Source organism: Procambarus clarkii, chromosome 8, assembly GCF_040958095.1.
Source record: "Procambarus clarkii isolate CNS0578487 chromosome 8, FALCON_Pclarkii_2.0, whole genome shotgun sequence".
Taxonomy (NCBI): Eukaryota; Metazoa; Arthropoda; class Malacostraca; order Decapoda; family Cambaridae; genus Procambarus; species Procambarus clarkii.
In genome coordinates this window covers 38,309,026-38,327,716 of record NC_091157.1, presented here as the reverse complement: position 1 = coordinate 38,327,716, position 18,691 = coordinate 38,309,026, and the positions used below count along the sequence as shown (strand labels likewise).

The 18,691-nt window shown below is 38.5% G+C and overlaps 1 protein-coding gene across 6 annotated transcripts in view; it reads right to left on the bottom strand.

Moving 5' to 3' along the window:
- Nucleotides 1-9,292, bottom strand: part of LOC123759855 (adenosine 5'-monophosphoramidase HINT3) — a 156,381-nt gene extending 147,089 nt beyond the window's left edge. For 5 of the 6 annotated variants that reach the window (XR_011225693.1, XR_011225691.1, XR_011225694.1 and 2 more), the window contains exon 1: nucleotides 9,126-9,233. Coding sequence is in view for 2 of the 6 variants with exons in the window: in XM_069317491.1 (XP_069173592.1) it covers nucleotides 9,126-9,182 (57 nt within the window). In the remaining 4 variants the exon portion in view is untranslated. Of the gene's footprint in view, nucleotides 1-9,125 lie in introns of all 6 variants that reach the window. The other variant, XM_069317509.1, reaches the window with a different exon arrangement.
- Between the last annotated feature and the right edge of the window lie 9,399 nt (nucleotides 9,293-18,691).

Here is an 18,691-nt window from a genome sequence, read left to right as displayed (position 1 = left end):
ATATTAAATGAAGTCATATTCTCAAAGGGCTATTCAGTTTGGAGACGTGACAGGAAAACTAGGAAGGGAGGAGGAGTGGCTGTGCTGGTGAAAAAACACCTGAAGGTAAGAGAGTTAATATTTGAAAACCCTCAAGATATTGCCATAATGGCATTGCAGGTCTGGAATCAGGATGATAAGCTGATAATTTTAAATGCCTACAGCCCACCAGCAAACAACACATGGACAAAGGAAGAACTGGATGACAAACAAGAGGGGCCTCATAATGGTCATGAGAGATTATTGTACAAGCAGATAAAGATAAATCATGACTGTTGATACTGGGGGGACTTCAACTTTAAAGCAATAGACTGGGAGGCCTATGAAGCAAGAACAGAGGACTTTTGGACATGCATATTTGTGAACCTCATTCTGGAGACATTCTTGTATCAACACATAAAGCAGGCCACAAGAATAAGGGAAGGAGATGTACCGTCAGTACTGGATCTAGTATTCACCAGGAAAGAAGAAGAGATATTTGACATCCAGTACCTTCCTCCCTTGGGAAAGAGTGATCACGTCCTGTTAGACATTAAATATGCTTTAAGATATCATCTAGAAGAAAATGGGGACATTGAAACAGACGATAAACTCGATTTAAGGAGAGATCACTGTGGGGAACTTCAATTTTTTTTTAATGAGTGTAATTGGACAGACTTGTTGCTAGGCAGGGAAGTAAATGAAATGTATGCCAAATTTTGCAAAATATACAAGTAAGGCACACAAACATTCATACCAAAACAGAGATGCAGGGCCAGAAAACAGGATTAGTTCAACAGAAATTGTGAGAGGGCCAGAGACCAAAAGACACAAAAATGGAATCAGTATAGGAAGAGGCCAAATCCCCAAACATACCAGTGATACAAAGATGCGAGAAACAACTATACAGCAGTAAGGAGAGAGGCAGAAAGAAATTTTGAAAAAGGGATAGCGGACAAATGTAAAACAGAACCGGGCCTATTCTACAAATTCATAAACAATAAATTGCAGGTAAAGGATAATATCCAGAGGTTGAAAATGGGAAACAGATTCACAGAAAATAAAAAGGAAATGTGTGAAGCATTAAACGATAAGTTCCAAAGTGTGTTTGAACAAAATTAAATCTTCAGAGAACCAGACACAATAAGAATTCCAGAAACAACATAGAGGGTATAGAGGTGTCCAGAGATGAAGTGAAAAATATGCTAAAGGAGCTCAGTAAGAACAAAGCAGTTGGCCCAGATGGAGTTTCACCATGGGTTCTGAGAGAATGTGCATCTGAGCTCAGCATTCCACTTCACCTGATCTTTCAGGCATCCCTGTGTACAGCAGTCGTAGCAGACGTGTGGAAACAGGCTAACATAGTTCCAATCTACAAAACTGGCAGCAGGAAAGACCCCCTAAATTATAGACCTGTATCACTGACAAGTGTAATAGTGAAAGTATTGGAAAAATTAATTAAAACTAAATGGGTAGAACACCTCTAGAGAAATGATATAATATCAGAAAGACTGTATGGTTTTCGATCTGGAAGACCCTGTGTATCGAATTTACTCAGTTTCTATGATCGAGCCACAGATATTTTACAGGAAAGAGATGGTTGGGTTGACTGCATCTATCTAGGCCAAAAAAAGGCTTTTGATACAGTTCCACATAAAAGGTTGTTCTGGAAACTGGAAAATATTGGATGGGTGACAGGTAAGCTTCTAACATGGATGAAAAAGATAGAAAAATGAGGGTAGTAATCAGAGGCAATGTATCGAACTGGAGAAATGTCACAAGTGGAGTACCACAGGGTTCTGTTCTTGCACCAGTGATGTTTATTGTCTACATATATGATCTACCAGTTGGTATACAGAATTATATGAACATGTTTGCTGATGATGCTACGATAAAAGGAAGGATAAGAAACTTAGATGATTGTCATGCCTTTCAAGAAGACCTGGACAAAATAAGTATATGGAGCACCACTTGCCAAATGGAATTTAATGTGAATAAAAGCCATGTTATGGAATGTGGAATAGGTGAACATAGACCCCACACAACCTATAAATTATGTGAGAAATCTTTAAAGAATTCTGATAAAGAAAGAGATCTAGGGGTGGTTCTAGATAGAAAACTATCTCCTGAGGACCACATAAAGAACATTGTGCGAGGAGCCTATGCCACGCTTTCTAACTTCAGAATTGCTTTTAACTACATGGATGGCGAAATATTAAAGAAATTGCTCACGACTTTTGTTAGGCCAAAGCTAGAATATGCAGCGGTTGTGTGGTGTCCATATCTTAAGAAGCACATCAACAAACTGCAAAAGGTGCAAAGACATGCTACTAAGTGGCTCCCAGAACTGAAGGGCAAGAGCTATGAGGAGAGGTTAGAGGCATTAAATATGCCAAAACTAGAAGACAGAAGAAAAAGAGGTGATATGATCACTACGTACAAAATAGTAACAGGAACTGATAAAATCGACAGGGAAGATTTCCTGAGACTTGGAACTTCAAGAACAAGAGGTCATAGATTTAAACTAGCTAAACACAGATGCCGAAGAAATATAAGAAAATTCACTTTCGCAAACAGAGTGGTAGACGGTTGGAACAAGTTAGGTGAGAAGGTGGTGGAGGCCAAGACCGTCAGTAGTTTAAAAGCGTTATATGACAGATTGATGGGAAGACGGGACACCACGAGCATAGCTCTCATCCTGTAACTACACTTAGGTAATTACACACACACACTGTGTGTGTGGGGCAGCCACTCTTGTTTTGCTGATCATACTAGCCTAGTGGTTCGCTATGGTGAACACATTTGTACATGGGTATATACAATGTGTGTACTGTATATAGTGTAATAACAGCAACAGGAGTATGTTGGGAGGAACTATTTTGGTGAGGGAGGTGACGTAATTGTAGCATCGTCTGCTGGCTGCTGTGTGATTTGTCATGCAGTGTATGGTGGCCACTGTAAAGTTTGGACACAATACCGGCTTACTTGCATAGTTCTGGTGAATAAAACATGTAGAAAGGTATACATAACATGTGTAAATAGTGTAATAAAAACAATAACAGTATGGTGGGAGAAGCAATGTTGGCGAGTAAGAGGTTGGAGGAGTGAGGGAGATACTGGATGTTGGAGGAGTGAGGGGATGTGGCAGCTGACACACGTGGAGTTCTGAGTGTGTTGATGGTGAACGTATATAGTATGTGATAGGGTATAGTGTGTAAATAGATTGCACATATACATAAATTAGCATGATGCATGGGAAATATGTGCAACATATGTGTACATATGTGTCATGTACATAACACAGTGTCTTCGAACAGTACGGATGTTCTACTGCCATAATATAGTGTACGTGTTCATAATACATAGGATTGGCATGAAAAACTAATAAAATGTATTTGGAACTGTGTGCAAAAAATGAACAAAAATATATTCGCCGCAACTCGCGCATCTTGCCCCAGGCGCCCTACCAGTCCAGGGGACGTATGCCACGGGCCATCAGAGAATGACAACGTCACGTGCAAACTTACAGACCCCATAGCAGCCAAAGTACAGTATGTACAATTTCAACCTTCTGTTACTATACCCTTAATCAGGGAAGGATTTTTTGACTTTTAAAACAAAACAAAAAAAAAAAAAAATTTCCAGAGAATTTATTTCCTGCGCACTGGGCGGGTGTCATATCTTTGGAAGCCGAGCAGTTGAGGGGGTTAAAGTGACTACACTTGTATAAGTTAAATTCTGTTTGTAAACGATGATAAAGTGTCACTAAAATATCATTGCAACTTTATAGGAAATCGTTAAATTCTAAATATATCTTGGTTCTTATACTTGAAATATTATTACATTAAACATTTGAAAACGAAGTTTATATCTGATTTTTTAATATAAAACATTAATGTTAATCAATGCATCATTATGAATTATATAATTTATCAGAATTATACAGTCTGTGTTCCCTGCCTGGCTGGACACTGCTGCCTACGTAGTTTTCATGTGTCCGGTCACTGGTGGTGGTGTGGTATAATTTATTTAACCATATCTTGTTTTCATTTATTTATTTATATATATATACAAGAAGGTACATTGGGTTTGTGAGGATACATAGCATGGTGTTTACATTCTTGTAAACCACCAGTACGTGCAACGGTTCGGGCAGTTCCTTAATCTAGCAGATAATTTTAAGTAGGAAAAATCTAGCAAAATTTATAAAATGTTAACAGGTACATTGTAAGAAAAAAAATGAGAGATTAATAGGTATATTAAAGCACATCGACAGCTCTGATTGATAGCACTGACAGCTTGATTGATAATTCAACAAAGATTAATAGGCACAATACAGCATATTGATAGCACATACAAGATGACAGCAATGATTACAATGCTGTCATTTAAATTATATTAAGACTAAATCTAAAATTAAGATTTAGTCTTTAGTGTTTTTCCTGCCCGAAACACTTTGCGTAATAGTAGCTTTAGGCATTGTATGTACTAGCTCTATCTATAAATTCATCAATATTTGTATCACCCCTTGTATGTATGTACTTTACCTGAATAAACATTTGAATTTTGAATTTGAATATATTCCTTGAACTGTAGTCACATTAACACTTTAGTCCGGGCATGACGCAGCATTGCATCATCCGTTTACTGTCCGTAATCTCGGGGATGACGCAGCATTGTGTCATCCACTAAAATAATTGCCAAAAATCAGGTTTTTATCCGATTTTGGGGGGACTGTTTGGTAACTGTCAACAAGCCGAATGCAATCTGTGACTACAATACAAACATGAAAGGTGTTGATCACTTTGAGCAAATGATCAAATATTATCACTTCATAAGGAAAACTCACAAATGGACGAAGAAAATTACCATCTATTTTGTGCAAATGGCTATCTACAATGCTTATGTGATGTACAACTACTACACAAAAAATACTAAACTATAATACTACATATACTAAAATACTAAATACTAAACATTTGTGGGCAGGAATTGGGAGTGTAGCTGGAAGGCATCTGGGCGCTCACTCGCGGTTAACGTGTGGCCCGTCTTCAACTCGTCGGCGGGTGGAGCGTGACCAGGTTTTTTATTTTATATCCTAATGTTCCTCTAGAGAATTCTATTGCGAACCCATTGATACCAAAATGAAAGACCTAGGACGAAAATTGAGGTGACCAGAGTGAACACATTTTATCGCTTTTGCGCGCTCCTGGGTAACTCGTTCGCACTTTCTCTGTTTGCTGCGGGTAATTAGCCGGGCTTTTGGAGTTTATATGCATTTAGTGCTGTAGAGAATTCTATTGCGAACACAATGATACCAAATTTAATCTCGTAGGACGAGAATTAAGGTGACAAAGTTGAATTGATTATACACTTTTCAGAATTAACGCGCGCTCCCGTGAAACGCCGGGACCCAAATCGCACAGTTGAGGGGTGGCGCGCGGGGCACGCCAAAGTGTTAACATCTACATCTGTCTTTTCTTCTGACACATAGACTTTTAAGGGTTATTAGCATATATGCTAATTACACAATATATTAGCTGGAGTGTAGGGCTTCACACTCCCTCAAATAGCCATCAACTATAAAAATGCATATATTTTCACTTTCACTTCAGTAATATTTATGACAAAGGATTTAAAGTGTAGCTTATATTTCTGCCTTTCTGATGTAAAAAACTTGCGTTTATTTCAGTATCTAGATAAAATTAACATTGATCTTTGAAAGGTCGCAGAAAGATCGCCAAGAAAGCTTCAAGTAACATATACAAGTATAAGCTTTATTCATTAATTTATATCAATTAAGCAATATATCAGAGAGCGTGTAGGGTTCGGGTTTCCATGAGCGAGGAGACATGAGAGTTTATATAAGTACATAGTAATTTAAATAGCCAATGCATACCGACGAATAACGATAAGTATCTATATAACAAAACTATTGTCGTATGCAGTCTATTTAACTTCCAAACACATTTATTTATTTATTTATTTTTATTTATTTATGCTTATACAAGAATGTACATTGTGAATGTGAGGATACATAATATGGTAATTACAGTCTTGTAAAGCCACTAGTACGCGCAGCGTTTCGGGCAGGTCCTTAATCTAAGAAAATTTTAAGGATGTAAATACTTGCAAAATTTATAGACAAAAATATGATAACAGTTACATGGAATAAAAAAAAGAAAATGAGAGAAAATTGTAGGTACAGTATATTAAAGCACATAGGTAGCTAAGATTGATTGCAATGACAGCTTGAATGGTAGTTGACAAAAATTGGTAGGCACAATACAGCAGAAACAATATAAGATTGATTGCAATGACAGCTTGAATGGTAGTTGACAAAAATTGGTAGTCACAATACAGCATATGGCTAGCACATAAAAGAAGATAGCAATGAACACAATGATAAGGTTGTTTGATACTACATAAAATTTAGGAGATTGGGTAACGCTAGGTACAGAGCAAATTTAAAGCTCAGTGTAGGAAACTAAGATGAAATTAGGTACTTTTTGGTTTTGCTTTTAAATAAGGCAAAAGTTTTACAGTTTTTCAATTCACTAGGGAGTGAGTTCCATAGACTAGGTCCCTTAATTTGCATAGAGTGTTTACACAGATTAAGTTTGACCCTGGGGATATTAAAGAGATATTTATTTCTGGTGTGGTGATAATGGGTCCTATTACATCTGTCCAGGGAGAGTTTCAGAGCATGGTTTGCATTTAAGAACAGGGTTTTGTAAATGTAGTTGACACAAGAGAATGTGTGGAGGGAGTTAATATTTAGCAAGTTTAGGGATTTAAACAAGGGAGCTGAGTGTTGTCTGAAAGCAGTTAGTTATTATTCTGATAGCAGATTTTTGCTGTGTGATGATTTATTTATTTATATATATATTTATTTATATATATACAAGAAGGTACATTGGGTTTGTGAGAATACATTGGATAGTACAGTATATACATTCTTGTAAAGCCACTAGTACGCACAGCGTTTCGGGCAGGTCCTTAATATAGCAGATAATTTTAAGTAGCTAATTTCAATCAGAATTGATAAATGATAAAGATGCATTACAAGAGAAAAATGAGATGAGAGAGATAAGTAGGTATATTAAAGCATATTGTTATATTAAAGCTCTGATTGATTACATTGACAGCTTGATTAGTAATTTAAACAAGGTTAATAGACACCATACAGCAGATTGACAGCACATATAAGACAGCAACGATCACAATGGTAAAGATGTTCAGATTGGGTACATAAAGATTGGGAGACTGGGTAGCAAAAGATACAGATAAACAAGATTTATAAACACCATACAACAGATTGGCAGCACATATAAGAAAACAGAATGATCACAATGGTAAAGATGTACAAATTGGGAACATAAAGGTTGGGAGATTGGGTAGCAATTGATACAGTGCAATTTTAAGGCAAAAAGTGAAAAACTATGAAGATGAAATTAGGTACTTTTTAGTATTGATTTTGAATGATGTAAAAGTTGGACAGCTTTTCAATTCAGTAGGGAGTGAGTTCCATAAACTGGGTCCCTTTATTTGCATAGAGTGTTTACACAGATTAAGATTAACTCTGGGGATATCAAAGAGATATTTATTTCTGGTGTGGTGATAATGGGTCCTATTACATCTGTCCAAGAAGAGTTTCAGACAAGGATTTGCATTTAAGAACAGGGTTTTGTAAATGTAGTTGACACAAGAGAATTTGTGGAGTGAGATTATGTTTAGCATGTTTAGGGAGTTAAACAAGGGGGCTGTGTGTTGTCTGAAAGCAGAATTTGATATTATTCTGATAGCAGATTTTTGCTGGGTGATGATGGGCTTAAGGTGGTTTGCAGTGGTAGACCCCCATGCACAGATACCATAATTAAGATAGGGGTGGATTAGTGCATAATATAGTGAGAGGAGAGCAGAGTTAGGAACATAATATCTGATTTTGGAGAGTATACCAACTGTCTTAGAGACTTTCTTAGTTATGTGTTGAATGTGGGTGCTGAAGTTGAGTTTCTTGTCTAGGAATAGGCCAAGAAACTTGCCATCATTTTTATTACTGATGTTAATGTTGTCTATCTGTAGCTGAATTGCATTTGATGATTTGCTTCCAAATAAGATGTAGTAAGTCTTTTCGATGTTTAATGTTAGTTTGTTCGTTGACATCCATAAGTGGACTTTTTTTAATTCATTATTCACAACATTATTTAGTGTATGTGGGTTGAGGTCTGAATAGATAAGGGTAGTATCGTCAGCAAACAATATAGGTTTGAGAATATTAGTTTATTTATAATTTATTTATATAATATTAGTTTGAGAATATTTTTAAATAAATAATTATATATATGTTGTGTGGCTATTTATGCTAGATTTTATTATAAATACGCATTCTAATAAGTACAGTATCACCAACTAAATTTGTTAAATAATACAATTTGAGCAAAGAAGTGTGATAACTGTATACAGGAGGCTGATATACAAGCAAACACTCTCCAGGCGACAATATATCGTGGATAAGTCACTCTACAACATTGTCACTTGGACCATGACTTCCTATGGCATCACCTGCCATAAGGGGGAGCAGGTAGAAATAGCCTAAGCTTCTCACATCCCTTTGGGATGTATTTTCTTGTCTCAATAAACATACTTGAAATTGAACTGCCACATATTTACTTCTAATTTCATTATAAAATTATATTATTTCTGAATAAAAATACATTTGATCATGTTCTGCATTCAGTACCAACATTATAGTGAGTATATACACCATATTTCGTTATTACTTAAATAATGCCAGGAGGCTTTAGGTAGCATGTAGTAGCTTTGGGTTATTCTACGGACCGAATAGAACTGCCTACCCGCCAAAGCTGTAAATGCCAAGGCATTACTTATGTTCAAAATCATCAGGAACCTTTGACAAGGTTCAAATCATCAGGGAAACCTTTGACAAGCAACCGGCTTCTTGTCACTATCGAGGCCACTAGAGATATGGATGCCCTCAGGTAAATACTTGTAGTAATTAAGTGAATGGATTTATATCCGATGTCACATTATTAATATTCTTCAAATAGTTAATCCATGAAATATTAAAACAAGAGGAGGCTTACTGTCCCTGGCCGAGAGAACTTCCCAGAAAATACCAAGATTGTGCTTGCCCTCAACATGTATCCCACTTGTGTACCGTATCTACTCTACCTGTCGGTGTTGTTGTTGACTGAGGGCGGCGCAGCGTTGCCAGATCAGAACTGCTGAAAGTAGCGACCTGAACGAATATAAGTAGCGAATTTTTAACACAGGTAACTCTATATTTTGTTTAGTGACTGATACTGTTTTTAAAGTAATAATTTACCAGAATTTACCTAAGAGCCACTAACACTAGTGGCCTCGACAAGGACAGGAAGCAGGCAGATTGTCAAAGATCTTCCCCATTTGTATTTATTTATCTATTTATTTACTTATTATTTATTTATTTATTTATTTATATACAAGAAGATAAATTTGGTTTATGAGAGTACATAGCAGTGATGTTTTTACATTCTTGTAAAGTCACTAACACGCATTGCGTTTCGTTCCTTAATGTAATAGAAAATTTTAAGTTGGAAATTTCTAGCAAAAATAAAAAAAAAAATTAACAAAATTAGGTATACACAGCAATGTGCTGCTACCCTATTCTATGTAATTTCTTTCTTTATTATGCACCCCATACCCATCCCGTGGGCGGTGGTGTAAAGGATTACAGAGGCACATAATCGGTTCAGGAACTGAACCCTCTAGTTTCAGATGTTTATTCAGGTAAGGTATATACATACAAGTGATGTTACATTAATGGAATGATATATAGATAGAGCTAGTACATACAATGCCTAAAGCCACTATTACGCAATGCGTTTCGGGCAAGAAAAACATTAATAACTAGAACTTAATACTAATTGAGCATAAAGAATAAAAAGTGTTGAGAACAAATACAAATAAAGATAAAAAAAGGGGGAACATGACTGAAAAAGCAGCACAAATACAATAGGTTGACAAACAGTGTTGATTAAAAAAAAAAAAAAATAACAGACATGGGTTGACAATAGACGAGTGAGGTAGATTACAGGGAATTTATTAGGTAGTGTTTAGTTTTTATCTTAAACTGGTTGAGAGAGGTACAGTCTTTAACATGGTTGGGAAGGTCATTCCACATTCTGGGCCCCTTGATTTGCAGAGCATTTCTAGTTTGATTAAGACGTACTCTAGGAATATCAAAACTGTATTTATTTCTGGTGTGGTGCTCATGGGTTCTGTTACAACCTTCTATGAAGCTTTTAAGATCAGGATTGGCATTATAGTTTAGCGTTTTATATATGTATAATACACATGAGAGAATGTGCAGTGACTTAATATCTAACATATTCAGAGATTTGAGTAGGGGTACCGAGTGATGTCTGGGGCCAGAGTTGGATATTGTTCTAATAGCAGCTTTGTGTTGGGTAATTAGAGGACGTAAGTGATTTTGGGTAGTAGAACCCCAAGCACAAATACCATAGTTGAGATAAGGATAGATAAGGGAGTAATAGAGAGTCACCAGGGCAGGGCGTGGTACATAATATCTGATCTTAGAAAGAATGCCCACAGTTTTTGAAACTTTTTTTGATATATTTAGAATGTGTCCCTGGAAATTCAGCTTGTGGTCAATGAGAATGCCAAGGAATTTGCCATCTAATTTGTTACAAATTTGGGTATTGTTTATTTTGAGATTTATATGACTAGAGGATTTATTGCCAAACAGAATATAGAAAGTTTTGTCAATGTTAAGGGTGAGTTTGTTGGCAGTTAGCCAAAGATGGACTTTATTTAGCTCAGTATTTACTGTGGCATTTAGAGCAAGAGGGTCAGGACTGGAGTAAATGAAGGTTGTGTCGTCAGCAAATAGAATTGGTTTGAGGTGTTGGGAGGCATTTGGAAGGTCATTAATGTAGATGAGAAAGAGGAGAGGGCCAAGTATGCTGCCCTGAGGAACACCAATGTTGATGGGTAGGGTGGGAGAAATTGTATTATTCACAGAAACATATTGGAGCCTGTCAGTAAGGTAGGACTCGAGGTAATGTAGGGAGTGTCCTCTGACTCCATAATGATGTAATTTAAGAAGAAGGTTATGGTGGTTGACAGTATCAAAAGCTTTACGCAGGTCCACAAATAACCCAACAGGGAACTCCTTTTTATCAAGAGCTGTATGAATCGAGTTAAGCATACTAATAAGTGCATCGTTAGTGCTTTTTTTTGGGTCTGAAGCCATATTGGCAAGGGCTAAGTATATTGAGTTTGGCTAGATATGAGTAAAGCTGCTTATATATAAGTTTTTCAAAAATTTTTGACAAGTTTGGCAGGATTGATATAGGTCTGTAGTTGTTAACATCTGTGGGGTCACCACATTTGTGGACAGGCGTTACTCTCGCTTTTTTTAGAATATCTGGAAAGGTTTGGAGTTCAAGTGACTTGTTGAAGAGCAAAGCAATAGCAGGGGCTAAAGATCTGGAGGCTTTTTTGTAAATTAAAGTTGGTATCTCCTCAAGGGCACCAGACTTGGTTTTAAGGGAAAGGATTATCTCATTGACGTCAGTGGAGTTAATAGGCTTTAGGTACAGAGACTGTGGATAGTTACCTGTAAGATAGTCCTTAATGTCAGTACTGGAAGATGGAATATCATTTGCAAGGGATGAACCAATGGAAGAGAAGAACCTATTGAACTCAATAGCAGAATCAGAGGCTGAAAGCTGACCATCGTTATTAGACAGGAGAGTCGGTTTGTTATTTAAAGATTTCTTTGATCCCAATATTTGTGAAATTGTGCTCCAAGTTTGTTTAATGTTGCTCTTTATTTGAGTAAATTTATCTTCGTAGTATTTAGTTTTGGCTCGTCTAATTATCTTAGATAGCAATAATGAGTAATTCTTTGAGAATTCTTTGGAGACAATTCCTAACCTATACTTCTTCTCAAGGTCGTGTTTTTTGTTAATGGATTTCAGTATTCCCTTTGTAAGCCAAGGATTGTTAAGCCTTTTGCTTGTGACTTGTTTTGTAAGCCTAGGACAGTGGGTGTTATAAAGGCTAAGAGTTGTTTGTAGAAAAGATTGCACTGCTAGGTTGATGTCCCCTATGTTACCTAACTCGGACTCCCAGTTGACATTATCAGCAGCAGTTATAAAATTGTTTATAGCAGTTTCATTGTGCAGCCTAAAGCTTAACTCCCTTGTTTCTAGAGGTGGTGTGCTAATGTTAGTTAAGAGAAATGTGGGGTAGTGGTCTGTAGTGCTATCGGTGATTATACCTGAAGTAAGCGGAGAGGTTATGTTGGTCCAGATGTGATCTAGAGTCGTGGCAGTGCTATCAGTGATTCTAGTAGGTCTAGTGATTAAGGGTATGAGGAAGCAGGAATTCATACAGTTGAGGAAGCTAACAGCAGTAGGGTGTTCTGGCTCGCAGAGGTCAATATTAAAGTCCCCTGCGATAATTAGGTGGTTTTTGTTCAGTCTGTTATCAAGTATTAGATTTCTAAGGTTTGAGTTGAATTCAGACACATCAGTGTTGGGAATTCTATAGACTGCACCCACAGACAGGACAGACTCGGCACCCTTGACTCTGAAGCTAGCGAAGATATACTCCCCATAGCAGTCTCTAGTTCTAATTTCTTTTAAGCATGTTAGTTCTTGGTGGTAGTAAAGAGCAGTGCCACCACCTCTCTGAAGTTGACGACAGTTGTGAATTGCTGAGTAGTTAGGCATGTTAAAGAGTTGAGTAGTATCCTCTTTCAACCATGTTTCGTTTAGCTAAGTTCGTTTAGCTAAGCAAATAACAATCTTTTGACGCTAGTTACAAAACTATTAATGTTATATATACATGTACACATACACATGCATACATGTACATATACATATGCATACACATACATATTTAATTACCACACAAATACACACATCAATTATCTTTTGTGTCACAAGTGATTCAACAAGAGGCTCACAACAGTCACTATACAAAGCACTTTACATCTATGATGAGTCGCACAGTTACTAGTCTTGCTGCACACCCACCCAACTGGGCGGCAGCTTTACAGTCTTGTGCATGCATTACTTACAGTAAGCAAATTTTGGATACTTCGCTAAGATTTCGGCCAGCACATCATTATGAATGACGTACTTACACATTTCTTGGACACTATTGATAGTGTTATCTCTAAATTCCGCGATTTTTTCACATTCCATTATATAATGACGCAAAGTATGCGAATAGTTCTGCTGACACTTAGTCAAATCTACATCAGCAGATGTTACAAATTCCCAGAGGTACTTATAGCCGAGCCTAAGCCTAGCAGTGGTAACATCCAGAAGTCTGCTAACCTTAGTGGACGACCCATAGACGTGCGGTACCTCCTGCATAATAGAATGATGATAGATGGAGTAACTGGTGTGAATTTCACTTTGTCTCAAGTCTCCGAAATTTAGTTGATGTTCCCGGAATATTACTGCCCTGAGGCTGCTCAAAGGCAGTCCAAATTGATAATCAATTCTCTCTTTACGAACAAAAGTCTTGGCCAACTCATCAGTTCTATCATGCATTCGAAGACCAATATGGGAAGGAATCCACAGGAGACAGACTCTGACTCCATCATTGATTATTTCATTATATCTGTGTCTAGCTTCAGACATAAGCACGTCACAGTTATGCCTTGGGGAGCTGAGGGCAGTCAAGGATGACAAGGAGTCACTTACAATTAGCGTAGAGATATTACACAGTGTAGATAAAAAACTAGCTATAGGTTCAACTAACATTCCAATCTCACAGGATGGTTAGTCATTCATGGAATCAGGGGAGAAAATACCAGCCTCAATACAAAAACAAAGCAACTGACCCAAAATCAAGTGAGAACATGAAATGTAAGGCCTCTATTAGCCTCCACTAGCAAAATCTGGGTACAGCACAAGAATATCTTCCATTATTCCTGAGTATATGAAGTATTTACAGAGCTCAAAGACCCTCATACCATTAGGTTTGAAGTCACTTATAACAGGGCAATCACAGATATTGTGTTGGAGAGTATGTCCCAGCTCTTGTTCACATAGTTTACAATTGGAATGTTCACCATTGAGGCATTCATTACCTGCAACCACCTGCCATAGATATCGATATCCCAGCTTAATTCTGGCAATTACAATATCACACTGTCTAGTGGATGTTTTATGCTGCCCGTACATATAATTCTCCGTTCTAAACATGTCATAGCTCATTATACTTGTGCTTTCTGGCCTTTGTGTGTCAGTGACTTCCCTTCTCTTTTCCCTATTTTCTGAAATATTGCGGCTTTAACGGCAGCGATTGGAATGCCCATATCCAACTCAATTTCAGGCTTATCACATGCAGTTTTTTGCTGCCTTGTCTGAGTCGTCATGCTGGACAACACCCACGTGAGATGGTATCCATACAAATGAGACTCTGAAACTCCTGCTCTTTGCATTAACAATGCTGTTTATAATAGATGTTATAACATTCTTAGTGTCTATTTTGCATGTTGGGTTTTAAGGGCCTGAAGAGCTGACTGAATCACAGAAAATTACTCTTCCACTGCCCTTCAGTACGTTAATGACAAGTTGTGGTGCAGCTAATTCTCCATGTGTGGAGTTTAGTTTAGTTCATTTATTATGCACCCCATACCAATCTTGTGGGCGGCAGTGGAAAGGGTTACAAAGGTACATAAAGGGCTCAGGGACTGAACCCGACAAATTCATTTAGCTAAAGTTACAATTTTGAGGAGCTAGTTACAAAACTCAATAAACATTGTCACATCATCATTCTTTCTTTATTATGCACCCCATACCCATCCCGTGGGCGGTGGTGTAAAGGATTACAGAGGCACATAATCGGTTCAGGAACTGACATCATCATTGGGTTTCGAAATCGACCACCTTACCTTGAGGTTACCTTGAGGAGCTTCCGGGGCTTAGCGTCCCCGCGGCCCGGTCGTCGACCAGGCCTCCTGGTTGCCGGACTGATCAACCAGGCTGTTGGACGCGGCTGCTCGCAGCCTGACGTATGAGTCACAGCCTGGTTGGTCAGGTACCCTTTGGAGGTGCTTATTCAGTTCTCTCTTGAACACTGAAAGGGGTTTGCCAGTTATGCCCCTTATGTGTAGTGGAAGCGTGTTGAACAGTCTCGGGCCTCTAATGTTGATAGAGTTCTCTCTCTCTAGAGTACCTGTTGCACCTCTGCTTTTCAACAGGGGTATTCTGCACATCCTGCCATGTCTTCTGGTCTCATGTGATGTTATTTCTGTGTGCAGGTTTGGGACCAGCCCTTCTAATATTTTCCACTTGTAAATTATTATGTATCTCTCCCTCCTACGCTCAAGGGAGTACAGATTTAGGCTCTTTAGTCGGTCCCAATAGTTTAGATGTTTTACTGAGTGGATTCTAGCAGTAAAGGTTCTCTGCACGCTCTCCAGGTCAGCAATTTCTCCAGCTTTGAGAGGGGCTGTCATTGTGCAGCAGTACTCCACTCTAGAGAGCACAATTAAGCGTTTTGAAAAGTATCATCATCGGTATAGCATCTCTAGTGTGAAAAGATCTTGTTATCCAACCTGTCATTTTTCTTGCAGTTGTGACGGCTACTTTATTGTGTTCTTTAAAGGTAAGGTCTTCCGACATGAATACACCCAGATCTTTTACATTGCCTTTTCGTTCTATGTTATGATTTGCCTGAGTTTTGTACGTGGTTTCCGTTTTTATATTTTCATTTTTTTCCATAGCGCATGAGCTGGAACTTATCTTCGTTAAACACCATATTATTTTCTGTAGCCCATAGAAAGACCTGATCTACATCTGATTGGAGGTTTGCCGTGTCCTCTATGTTGCCTACTCTCACGAAGATCCTAATGTCATCTGCAAAGGATGATATAGTGCTATAGGTTGTGTTCTTGTCTATGTCCGATATGAGGATGAGAAAAAGTACTGGAGCAAGCACAGTACCCTGGGGGACTGAGCTCTTCACGGTTGATGGGCTGGATTTTATTTTGTTGACTATTACACATTGGGTTCTGTTGGTCAGGAAATTGTAGATCCATCTGCCTATTTTTCCGGTAATTCCTTTTAAACGCATTTTATGTGCAATAACACCATGGTCACATTTATCAAGAGCTTTTGCGAAATCTGTGTAAATTACATCAGCGTTTTGTTTGTCTTCCATGGCATCTAATGCCATATCATAGTGGTCCAGCAACTGCAACAGGCAAGAGCGCCCTGTTCTGAAACCATGTTGGGTTATGGAGATGCTGTGATTCCATGTATTTTGTGATCTTACTTCTTAGCACTCTCACAAAAATTTTTATGATGTGCGATGTTAGTGCTATCGGTCTGTAATTTTTTGCCTCTGCCTTATTTCCTCTGTAGCGAGTAGATTATCCCAATAATATACTCGCTCCAAAATGCTTTGTTAATATTCCTGTCAACCAACCAAATTTGTTAATATTCCTGTCAACCAACCAAATTTGTTAATATTACTGTCAACCAACCAAATTTGTAACAAATTAGATGGCAAATTCCTTGGCATTCTCATTGACCACAAGCTGAATTTCCAGGGACACATTCTAAATATATCAAAAAAAGTTTCAAAAACTGTGGGCATTCTTTCTAAGATCAGATATTATGTACCACGCCCTGCCCTGGTGACTCTCTATTACTCCCTTATCTATCCTTATCTCAACTATGGTATTTGTGCTTGGGGTTCTACTACCCAAAATCACTTACGTCCTCTAATTACCCAACACAAAGCTGCTATTAGAACAATATCCAACTCTGGCCCCAGACATCACTCGGTACCCCTACTCAAATCTCTGAATATGTTAGATATTAAGTCACTGCACATTCTCTCATGTGTATTATACATATATAAAACGCTAAACTATAATGCCAATCCTGATCTTAAAAGCTTCATAGAAGGTTGTAACAGAACCCATGAGCACCACACCAGAAATAAATACAGTTTTGATATTCCTAGAGTACGTCTTAATCAAACTAGAAATGCTCTGCAAATCAAGGGGCCCAGAATGTGGAATGACCTTCCCAACCATGTTAAAGACTGTACCTCTCTCAACCAGTTTAAGATAAAAACTAAACTCTACCTAATAAATTCCCTGTAATCTACCTCACTCCTCTATTGTCAACCCATGTCTGTTATTTTCTTTTTTTTTTTAATCAACACTGTTTGTCAACCTATTGTATTTGTGCTGCTTTTTCAGTCATGTTCCCCCTTTTTTTTATCTTTATTTGTATTTGTTCTCAACACTTTTTATTCTTTATGCTCAATTAGTATTAAGTTCTAGATATTAATGTTTTTCTTGCCCGAAACGCATTGCGTAATAGTGGCTTTAGGCATTGTATGTACTAGCTCTATCTATATATCAATCCATTAATGTAACATCACTTGTATGTATATACCTTACCTGAATAAACATCTGAATCTGAATCTGAATCTGAACCTTTGGAGATGAATGAGGTGAGGCGTTGCCCGGGCATATAAGCAGCGGTGTAGCGAACATTGGCTAGTCTACTTTCAAGTGTGGTCTAGAGCAGACACTTGCGAGATACTGTACCAACGCTCAGTGCGCTCAACTCACACCAACGTATCACCTGTGTACTTCTGTATATTCGACCAAATATATATATAGTATCTTAGTGTCTGTGTTTACTTGTCACCATACTTTACGTAACAATAGAACCGTTACATTGGTGACCCCAGAGAGTTTCGACGATACCCAGCCACGATGGACTACAACATGGATTCTCGCTGGACCTCTACTGCTATTGCTGGCTGTGGACCGCATCCACCTGTCATGGAACGCTGCCAACACCCTCGCCACAGCTATGATTTACATCGCGATCATCTCGGCAGTTTCATCAACTACAGCTTGCTGCACAGCGAGTGTTACTTACTCATCTGACAGTTTCATCAGCAACTACATCATGTGGGATCTACAGCCTGTCCTGCCTCCTCTCCGTCGCTGCCAGGGCACTGCTTGTTCTACAGGGGCGCCCACGAAAGCTGCTCTTTCGTCAGATTCATCTACACGTTCACTGCATTTTGATACTCTGCCGACTCAAGCCCTTTGCGCAGTACAGGACTTACAGCTTGCATTTCCGACTCTTCGTCGCCTCCAGGACAATTCAGCTCTAGCAGTGATTCCCTCGTTGTCCTAAGTACGTGCCTACATTACCTCCTAATGTCCTGGTGCCCGAGCCCATCCGCCCCGGATCTAAATGCTCCACCAGCGACCCAAGGACGCAACAATTATGCACATTCTTCTCTCCTGCTACACCGAGCTTGTCCACACACTGCCTACATCTTTTAGTACCAGACTTCAATTTCCACAGTCAACAATGTAGTACTCGGCGTGTACAGTCCTAATCAACCCAAGACGCTACAGCTTCGACACAGAGCAGACAGCAGACTACGACCGCATCGAGCCGCCACGCTCTCGCTCCCCGAGTTTAGACACTCACAATTCTCAATCGAGCCGCCACGCTCTCCCACATAGAGCTCCACGACTCCGGCCTCACTCAGCTCTCTGCTCTGCTCCAGGCTTCGTCTCAAACGTCTGCGACACTGCTAAATCCAGAGACACATCCGCCGACTACGCAGTTCACTT